Source organism: Carassius auratus, chromosome 32, assembly GCF_003368295.1.
Source record: "Carassius auratus strain Wakin chromosome 32, ASM336829v1, whole genome shotgun sequence".
NCBI lineage: Eukaryota > Metazoa > Chordata > Actinopteri > Cypriniformes > Cyprinidae > Carassius > Carassius auratus.
This window is the reverse complement of record NC_039274.1, coordinates 9274319-9285432: the sequence shown is the minus strand read 5'-3', so window position 1 is coordinate 9285432 and position 11114 is coordinate 9274319. Positions and strand designations below refer to the sequence as shown.

The following is an 11114-nucleotide window of genomic DNA, read 5'->3' as shown; positions in this document are numbered from 1 at the left end:
TCACTATATATATATATATATATATAGTATAATGTATACAATAAGTATAATGTAGATAGACAAAAAATAGTTTGAGAAATTTTACAAATTCAAATTAATATCCAGTGTATCCAATGTAGACTCAACTCTCTTCCACAGAAGAACAAACAGTTCAAAGAGTTCTCAGGTAAGACCGATTGTGCACTTGGCAGGTAAATTCAATGGAAACCAGTCCCTCATGTAATGTTGTCCGGTAAGAGGGTACAGGTCGTCATCGCTACCAATAAGAGATTAGGATTTTCTTTTGTCTGAAAGATAGATCAATGGAGTCAACAGTCCAATGCACTCTACGTGATATCTGATACACCTGAACACAGACACAGACCTATACACAAACCCGCTTTCCTTCAAAGGCTGTTATCAGACAACAGAACAGAAGCTGGCTGACACTGATACACTGCCACAGATAAAGGAGGACACCGAGTTTCATCTGTTTATGGTAAGTATCTCACTGCATCAAAAGTATGTGGACAGGGCAATAAAGAAAGGATGCTCAGGCAGAGAGTCATAATAAATGATGTGCATCTTTTCTAGCAAAAATAACATTTTCAGATATACCTGAATCAAATCAAACACCATTGTGTTGATTCAACAAATGCATTGTACAGAAACTATGATAATCAAATATCAATATAAAACCCTTGCTTATTATTGTAAACGAAACATAATGTGAGCCTTTTTTTTACTGTAAAATGCAACCATGTTGCAACCACCAGCAATGGTGTCTGGACTGGATAAGGAAATAGACAATACAACATTCTCCTGGTGCAATTTACCAGAGAAACGACTTGCATAACAGAGTTATTTTCGTGAGGTTCAGATTTCCCCCAGTTCAAAGTAGTCCTTGGTAAGACCCAGCAGGGCCCTGTCCCATTTGCTACAAAAGTAGGCCATTCTATTCTGTTTCCCTTTCTACAATCCCAGCAACTAAACTCCTAGAATCACTGTTTTAGCAAGACAGCCCAGTTTGATTCGTGGTTTTGATAAAATAGCAGTAAATATCAAAGGAGTAAAATAAATAAATAAAAGAGCAATATACAGTGTCTAATGATAATACCACAAAATAATTGCAATTAAGTAAACTAATTACAGTTACAGTTTTCTTTTGCTTGATTAAATAATTTTTTTGACTGAGTGTACATTACATTCCAAGGCTCATATATGTAGATGAATCCTCTAAATAGAGTTCTTTAATTAAAAAATAAAATAATAATAATAAATAAAAATAATAATAATATTAATTAAAAACATAGAAATTAAATGTTTTCTTTATCTGTACATGTGTTACAGAGAATAAATGATGAAACCATATAATCTAAAACCCATCCACAAAACCATATCATGGCACTGCGCTGTTAACTATAGAGACTAAAACACTCCAATTCATTGACACCAAATTAATTATCTTAATAAAACAGTATTTACATGAACATTTGCACTAATATAGTAAAGTAAAAACGTATATAAAATGCTTACAGAAATTCCACTGTATAAAGTCGTGCCAAACAGTAGCCTATCCTTTTGTAATAATATTCGCAGTATAGCACGACTTACAGTACCTTTTGCTTAAATACTTAATTATCATATATAATACAATAAAATGATATTTCTTCGGGCTGCTCATGTAAAAAAAAAAAAGTGTCCGTGATTATGTAAAGTGACTGCACAGAAACAACGCAGGAATGACGTTCTTGATTCGCCTTTTAATCTCTTAGCATTGGCCACAGCGCTTAAACTCAGCTAGCTAATAACAACAAACACAGCAGCCGAGACTTAAGGCTGGAGCTGTCGCCAAACGCTAACTCTGTATCCAGGGCTAAAATGGCCTCTCTAGGAGAATCTGTTCGTCTGGAAAGAGGTACGCCACTCACTGAAACACTTTCTGTTGAATTTAACGCGCAGGAGGTTGTGTAAATCACGCTTTTTGCTCTTAACATCCCGTTGTCTCTTCATGAGGATGGATTAGTGGACGACAGCGAGTTAGCTGACATTAATTGTATCAAATGATTCGAAGAATTCAATAAATTCCACGGCGTCTATGAAAACGTATACATTCTAAAGTTTGAATCATTTTTTTCTGTCGTTAAAGTGGCGTGTTTACGTTCAATGAAAGCACACCACGAGGCTAACTTAACGTTAGCTGTCAGAAGCAGCAATCTTTTGTGAGCACTGTTAGCATGCTCACTCGAGGACAGCGTTAATATTAGAGATTAGGGTTTTAGATCTATTTTTGCTGGTTTAGTACAGTCTTTCGGTCACATTCTGACTAGCCAGCATCTTATTAGCAGTCCAGCTAATAGTTTAAGGGACTTTATATTTTGAAGAATGAGTGTTGGCAAGTAACGTACAGATTATCAAAAGCGTTGATTAATATGATCAGAGCTCTTTACATCTGTTATTTTGATATTCGTATTCTTTATTATCTAAATGAATAAGCTATTACTGTGGCTGAAGCTGAGAACCAAACATGGCTTTCCTTTAGAAGCTATTTATTTTATTTTTTTAGGTTGATTAACAAATGACATTCCTTATTAGTTGTAGAGACATTTCACACCAGTACATGCAAACCACAGTGGCATAATAATAAAAAATACAGCATTTAAGGCAAGCTATTATTATTACTATTTATATTTTAATTGAGAGATAATTACATTCTGATATATTTACACAACCATTTAATGTTGTGTTTTTTTTTTTTTTGTTTTTTTTTTTTTTTTTTAGCAGGCATAGGTGTTTAATCAATGACAGCATGTTTAAATTGATTGATGAAAATGATCATCCATGGCCTTGGTCTTGCCCTCATGGTTTTGCATGTTCTTTTTCAGACATTTCTCGTGCCATTGAGCTGCTGGACAAACTCCAGAGGACAGGGGAAGTGCCTCCCCAGAAGCTGCAGGCGCTGCAGAGGGTTTTACAGAGTGAGTTCTGTAATGCCGTCCGCGAGGTGAGTGTGCCAGCACCACATTCATGCATTCAAATAAAATACAAGTCCTTCTGTAATCTTCTAACTTATGACTGTAAAAAGTGGGGAAAAACAAACATTACTTTGAAGTGTGTAATTTAAGTGTAATTGTGCATTAAAAAATTGATCATAATTGTAGGCTTTTTGGTTGCCCATAATGATTTTGGGTGTCTTTTACAACACTGTGTTATTATAAGAGATTGAACATTCAGAAGAGATTGCTTGTGAAGGTACGATAACTTTGTGTCTTTATTTGTGCTTCAAAACAGTTAATTTTTGATAGTATGATGTACTCTGGCATTTTGCTCAATACTTTGTGTAAAGTTGGGACAACAAGACTTAATGCTACTAATGGTATTTGTGCTGAAATCTGTGAACGGTCATGCTACTCTCTACACTGCACTCATCCTGAGGGATCCCTACACTTTCAGTCTTCGCGGAGACATGAAAAACGGTCAAACGCAAAATGTTAGTGGTTTAGAAACAGTCAAATGTTCAAAATCGCTGTTTACCTTGATACCAGTAACAAGCCCATTTATAGATTTCACCATATGAAGTGAAAGAGCAAAAAAAAAAAAAGAGTTGTAATAGCTTTAACTGTGAGGTTTCTCTCTATAACAACGCAGATACTGGATGAAGCGAGTGTGTAATCTGGATCTGTATAAAAGGTGTTAATTGTGTTTGAACTGGTTTTGAGCAGCGTACATCTTTAGAAAGCGTCATGTTGGCTGAGAGTGATGAACGGTTGTGTGAAAGCCATTATATGGAGATGGTTTTTGCATGTTTTATGCAAATGACCAACCTTGTGCACACGGTTACTCGTTTATAATACTCAAAATTCATCAACATTAGAACACGTTTAAAAGCAAGTTCATGTCAGTCCGGTTGTTTTTTCTTCCTGTTAGAGCTTCCCCTGTGCATACTAATATGAAACAATTCACACAACTATTAATGAATGAGACCCATTGTCTTAAAAAATGCAATGAACATAGTGAATAATGCTAGAGGAAAAAACAACAACAATGTTTGATGAAACTACCAAAAAACGACAGACCAAAAGAAGAAAATAAAGCAGACGGATGTTACTTCATGCTCACAACCCCCCGTCTCCCTTTTCCACTCAATTCGTTAAGACTGAAATTGCCTTCATGCTTGTGACAAAGTGCTCATTAGTGTAGTACTTGGGTAGTTATTGTTGAGAAAAAGGACTGGATGCTGAATATTGATTCTTATGTCTACAAATAGCATCAGTCCATTTGTCTGTTTCAGGCTGGGTATAAAACTCTGTAGCTGTAGTGTTCTGGTGGCCATGTAGTGAATCTAAGACTGTTGGCACTTGTCTGGTCTCCTCCCTGCTGCTTGGTCATCTGTCGCGCTTACTGAAGAATCAGAAGTCTCAGCGCAAGTGATGCTCACAGCAGAAATTCTCTGCCTTGCGTGAGAGCCTTGGATTTGTGGAAAGATTTCTTTGCATGGGTTTCTTTCTTTTTTTTTATTTGAATAAAGGAAAATTATCCTACTCCTGATACTGTCTGCAAATCTAAGAACTCATCTGAAATGATTCACTCCATCATAAAAAGTATTTTCAATTTTTAGCAACAATCTAAGAGAGTGTGTGTGTGTGTGTGTATGTATACATATTATATGTATATTATATTATTATTTTTATTATGTTTATCTTATCAGTGCATCCCTACAAATAAATAAACTTGTCACTGTTTATTTATTTGTAGGGATGCACTGATAAGATAAACATAATAAAAATCTCTATATTAAAAAAAATCTATACATTCTATGCAAATATTAAAATATTACATTTTAACATCTCATTTTAAGATATGCTAAATATTACATGTTGCAGTATTATTAAATGACTATTTTTAATGATTAAATTTGAGCCATGACAAAGGTCATTTCAAATTCAGAAAATTAATCTTTGTCATAACAGGAATAATGTCTTTACTCCAGTCTTCGGGGTCAGAAATCACAATCCTTTAGAAATCATTCTAATATGACTTTTTTTTTTTTATCTAGAAAGAAAAAGCTTAAAAAAATAACATTGATATAAATTAGAAATCTAATGTAACATAAATGCAGTGAGTATTTCGTGACCACACATTCTCTGTGTATATGCTAATTACTACACATTTCACAGGAATAGATTTTTGTCAGTGGTGTTCAGGACCTGCAAACCATGTCCTCAGTCATTTCTTCTTACTGTTTATGTAGTAATTGAAATTGTATGTACTGTAATATAACCGGTAAACGCTAGCAAGTGGTTATCCATCTCCCTTTAGTGGCTCTGTAGAACATGTTGTGTGTGTTCTGTCTCTTTCCGAATTCAAAATTCTTGTAAATTCTTGTTTGCATGTTTTGTGACTCTAAGGCCACCCATGTTTCCTCTGGAAATTCTTGTTTGGGCAGTTGCATGTGATGGTGCTTGAGTTAAGTGTGGTACCTTTTGTGATAAAATGCGCAAAATATTTGATTGGTAACTCGACAGCTTTGTCTCTTAAACATTTACACTTTGCACTGAACCTCTGAATGCTTGCTTGATTCTCAGATAAACATGCATGACTCGGAGTTGAATGCTGAGGCAGTGTAGTGGATGTATAATAATGGCCCTAAATAAAAGCTGAAATAGTGGTTTACCACTGCCAAAGCATCAGAAGCAAGCCATGTAAAGAGATTGATTTGATACAACATCCTCTTAATGGTGTGGCATTCCACTCACTAATTACTGCTTGTTTAAGGCACACTTGCTTTTTACTGGTGACTGTTTACTGAAGATCTGATACAGACTAATGTGACGAATTTAAACCGCTTTTCAAGGGTGAATTATGATTCACAAGTCATTTAGTTGTGTCTAAACTAAATGGATCTTGGAAACTGCCTCAGGTTCTGGAAATCTGGTTTAAATTGTACATCTGTTTTCATTTACATGGTTGTTTAAGACCGTAGAGGTTGTACTTGTCTTGTACTGTGTTTGTGTGTTTGTGTAATTCACACAGTGTTCTGTCATTTTCAGGTATATGAGCATGTGTACGAGACCGTGGACATAAATAGCAGCCCAGAAGTGAGGGCAAATGCAACAGCAAAGGCAAGTCTCTGTATTTCTTTTAATTAAATCGACAGAATTGTTTCTGTAACTAACAGTATTCTGCGAACTATTTTTAGCATGAACATTGTCTGACAGTTAATCTCATTACTTGATTGGCTTGGTTGTAATGCCTTCTTTAACACCAGACTCCTGGCCTAAAAATATATGAGCATCTTATTTGTGGCATGTGGCCATTCATACTTTTTTGGATGTATTTTATTATATGAAGAAATACATAAATATCATAAAATGTCATCTTTAGATAATGTACATATATTCTACGAAAAAAAATGTTGAATTTTTTTTTTTTTTAACCTCACCAAGGCTGCTTTTATTTGAACAATATACCCAATATATTATAATATACCATCTGTCATGGCAAAGCTGAATTTTCAGTAGCCTTTACACCAGTCTTCAGAAGAGCTGCTCAATTAAGCATTAAAAGATGGTCCTCATTCTAATATGAACAAAAACATTCCTTAAGAATATCAATATTGACTGTTGTTCTGCTTAGTATTTTGGGAGAACAGTTTTATATATATGCTGTATAAGCACATTTATAACATTTTGCACAAGCCTAATAAATTGTGTTCACAAGTGTCTGATTTCTGACCATTTTCACTTCATTTCCAGGCTACAGTGGCTGCATTTGCAGCCAGCGAGGGTCATTCTCACCCACGTGTGGTAGAGCTCCCTAAAACAGAGGAAGGACTGGGGTTCAACATCATGGGTGGGAAGGAACAAAACTCGCCCATCTACATCTCCCGCATCATTCCTGGAGGCATCGCAGATCGGCACGGTGGCCTGAAGAGAGGAGACCAGCTGCTGTCCGTTAATGGAGTGGTATGGACATAGCTATAGCATCCTGCACATTAACAGGCACAAATAATTTAAAATATTTCATAATACGTTTTATTTTGACTATTTGAAATCTATTTGATAATAGATAATAGAAGAACGTTTGATGCATATGTTATGCATATTATGCATATGATGGGTAAAAATTGATAGCCTGAATCTACTGTAAGTTGCTTTGGATAAAAGCGTCTGCTAAATGCATACATTTAATTGAATATGTTAGCTGAATAAAGTCAAGCTGTAATTGCATCATCTTGAACACTTGTGTGATTTCAGTAGTACTAAAGCATTTAAATGACATTTAAATTTTTTTTAAATAATAATAATTGCTTTTTTTCAGCTGAAATTGAACATGTAAAATGCATGTAAACTTGTTCTGTCTTTCAGAGTGTAGAAGGAGAGCACCATGAGAAAGCTGTGGAGCTGCTGAAGGCCGCTCAGGGTACAGTGAAGCTGGTGGTACGGTACACCCCTAAGGTCCTGGAAGAGATGGAGTCGCGCTTTGAGAAGCTGAGGTCTGCCAAACGCCGGCAACAGAACAACTTCCCCCAGTAGGCCATCTTGCCTGAGCCCTCTGCCCCTCCCATCTCTCTCTCTCTCTCTCTCTCTCTCTCTGTCTTTAATTCTTCTGCCATCTGTCTTCCTCATTCACACTCACTCACCCTCTTTCTCCAGCCAGGGATTAGCCACATGTTTGGCACTCCTTTTTGTGAAAATTTTCTAAATCCTCACCTCCTCAACGGTTTTTTAACAGTCTTTTCACACACTTCTTTCTCATAGCATGAACACTACTACATTGGCTCTGGATGTTGTCATGTAGACATCTCACACACACATGCACACCTGGTGCATTACAATGAATGTACTGTCATTTGGGATGTTGATTTGTTGATTAGTTAGATATGCAAGGGGACCATTGAAATGTTCAACTCCTGGGGTCGTCTGAATGAAAATGTCAAAAAAGTGCCTCAAGAGATTTACACAAAAAAAAAAAAAGGTCTGCAGCCTCCACTATGTCACAACGTAGGCTGTGTTTTATGGTCTAAGCACAAAATGAGTGAACACTACCACCTTGTTAAAATGCTAAATGACTGTAAGTTTCATCATCTCAGTAACAGTATACCATGAAGGTTTTATGATGTATTATCATGTGCTATTCTCACTGTTTTCCCACAGAAAAAGGAAAAGTCTACCAGAGAAAAATAAAAAAACGATCTAATTTTGAGTCTCTAGAGAGATAAATGGCAGAGCGGTGACACAAGTGTCCCATTAGTACTGCTGTTTTTTTTTTCTGTTCAGCAGTAAATATACTCCTATACCAAAATAATGGCACACTAATATCGCTTGAAACGTTCGTCAAACTGATTGACTGTTCACATAATGTTTACAGTACAAACTGACTTTTTTTTTCTCTCTTTCGTGAATCTGTGGGGGAAAAAATGCTGTGAAAATCTACATTAACTGGCAAATCAGTTCAATATCAACTTTTATCAACAAGATTATTGAACTGTTTGGGTTTGTTTAGACTCTTTTAGAGCCACAAAACATTTTACATACACTCCTGATTACTCCATTTAAACATTCAGCTTTTGATGGAAAATATGTGAATGGAGTGTTTATGAATCATTCACCCAAACATCAGTTCAGAGGAGATGCTTGTGGCACTGTTTGGGCGTTAGATAAATAGAAAATGAATCGAAAATAAAACACTTTTTTTTAGCGTATGCCCCTTAAAGCACACAATGAAGCAGTCACCTAGCTCTTATTCAGGCTTGCGTTCCAGTTGTTGTTTGTGGAAATTAGAAATGTAATTTCAATCCTCACAGCAGAAACACTAAGTTTAAAACCATAGGGGGAATTTAATTGTTTTATGGCTGTTGTATCGTCTGTTGTTTCCTAACACTTTCTGAATGTTAATGTGGCACTTGGCTTTCAGTCAGCTGTGGGTCCATATGTTTCACCCAGTTCAAGCTGATCATTACAAAGATCTGCATCATGTTTCAGAAGCCGTTCACTTAAATGCTTATATTAGCATATCACGAGGTAGCAACTGAGCATAATGCTAGCAAAACAGCAATGAATGCATAAACGAATGTTTAAGAATACCGTCTTTATTCACCATTCATTATATGAGACCTGTCTTAACGAAGCTCAAGAGAAATTATTAATTGGTGCTGTCATTTTCATTTTTTCATTCATTTATTTATTTTTTTTCTTCTGAAAGTCAGGAATTAATTCACACATAGCAATGTCTGCAGGGAAAGCGATGCACATCTCGAGCTGAGATTTTATCAGATCTTCTCCAGATATTTTACTGGCTAAAAATGCAGTCCCGTTACATTCATTACTTTAGATTCAACATCTACTTGATGTTACAGCCAAATTTTAAGGACTTATTTGATATTTTTTTTATTGCTATATATATTTTTAATCCTGATTTGTCAAGATTCATATTATAAAAGTAGTTTTCACACTGTACTTTGAACCTCTTTGTACTCCTTTTCACATGTTAAAAAAATGCAACACGCTTTATGTATTTTTAACCTCAAGTGCAGGTATTTTCAGTATCTGACAAACTTGGAAAAAAAACAATCTATTTTTCTCAGTCTCTCATAAAATATTGAACGTGTCTAATTCTAGAGGCCCATGACTCACCCTGAGCTGTGAGATACGTAGGTGTTTTGGGGGTGAGAGATAAAAGGGAGGTCTGATGTCTTGCATTGAGGAATCATTTGTGTTATTGACGAAAAAGAAGAATCAAGTGATTTTCTTTTCTTTCTGTGGTGTGTAAGGTGCTCAGGTTGGCTCTGGCAACAATATCATGAATTTGGAAGCATCATGAATCACAAGAGCAATAATGAGACATGATCCGTTTCATCATCATCTCAGACAGGTTACTCACTCCCCATTCATACTTGGATTTGTCCACGGGGGGCTGACTAAATATTTTTATAACCTTTTTCTGTTGATATTTAACCCCTTTTGATAAAGTTTTTTTTTTTTCTTCTTCTTCTTTTTTTTTTCAAGAAAGCTTTGTAGTGATTTACCCTGACCACATTCTCCCTGTAATTCAGGTAACGAGACCAAATTTGCATCCATTCTGGGAGCTGTTTCAGTGTCTGGTCAGCTAGTTTGGATTGTTTTTTTTTGTTTTGTTTTTAAAAACTGTTAGTTTGTTGTATTTGTTTGACATTTCTGTATTGTCCTGCTGTATTGTGTTACATTAATGGGGATGTATAAAGACTGATCAAAGTGATATGTTTTGAGGATACAGAGTTTAAATATACTGTGGGTATAAATCTTTTGTGTGTGCTTCGTTTTTTCCTTCCTTGCGTGTGCTTGAGGGAAAGCTAGATAATACGTTTTTAGAAAAGAAAAAAAAAAGTAATTTTTATTCACATGCTGTTGCATCGTTTAACCAAACTAGCACGCATTTACCTAAACACCAGAGGGCGCTGCAGGACAGCACAGTTACAATAGTTTGCTGGTCTCAGTCTCTTTGCACAATTTAGATAAACAAAAATGATCAACAATCTTATATAAACCCTCAGTAACCGGAAACAAGCAACACAGTCAAAACATTTGCATACATCTGTCATGTGTCATAATGTAATGGAACATACTCCCAGACCAATGAACACTTAAGGGATTTGTCAGCCCAATTTAGTTTCTTGTCAGTGTTGTCATCGACTGTGTTCCCTCTGTCTTAGGTTACATCTTTAAGACAGAGCCCGCATGTCACCGACACTGAAAGCCTTACTGATTAATAACATGTAATATAAAAACAATCCACCAAGAGAATTTGACTGTGTTGATGAAGAAATATCAGCCCGCTGACCGTATTAATGAATGGATCTGTCATTCAAATGCATCCTCAAGTCTTCGTCATCTCCAATTTTTGTACAACGTTTACCAATCGTGTACATCTGGTCAAAAGCTCCATTGAAAAAATATTTAATAAAGGTTGGATTAGTTTTTAAAACGATGGATTAAAAAATGTAAAAAGTGTTACATTTAATAATAATAATACAATTACTTCCACATTCCACATATGTTTTGTAATATTTTGGCAATACTATGAGGGAAAAATAATGCCTAAAAGATTTTCAAATGCAAGGTAAGGGTTGTGGAAGTGTACGCAAGACTGCATGCCCA

At 35.6% G+C, this 11114-nt stretch overlaps 1 protein-coding gene across 1 annotated transcript; it reads left to right on the top strand.

The window, feature by feature from the left end:
• The first annotated feature begins 1744 nt into the window (after nt 1-1744).
• Nucleotides 1745-10258, top strand: LOC113051550 (protein lin-7 homolog C-like). The gene is made up of 6 exons (XM_026215412.1): nt 1745-1897; nt 2865-2983; nt 6030-6101; nt 6735-6944; nt 7347-7510; nt 9752-10258. The coding sequence occupies exons 1-6, from the start codon at nt 1861-1863 to the stop codon at nt 9825-9827; spliced, it is 678 nt and encodes a 225-aa protein (XP_026071197.1). The 5' UTR covers nt 1745-1860; the 3' UTR covers nt 9828-10258.
• The last annotated feature ends 856 nt before the right edge of the window (nt 10259-11114 follow it).

Coding starts and splice junctions, on each gene's coding strand:
- LOC113051550 (XM_026215412.1), top strand. CDS start 1,861: ATGGCCTCTCTAGGAGAATCTGTTCGTCTGGAAAGAG. Junction 2,984..6,029: donor TCTGTAATGCCGTCCGCGAG/GTGAGTGTGCCA, acceptor TGTCATTTTCAG/GTATATGAGCATGTGTACGA. Junction 6,945..7,346: donor TGCTGTCCGTTAATGGAGTG/GTATGGACATAG, acceptor TCTGTCTTTCAG/AGTGTAGAAGGAGAGCACCA.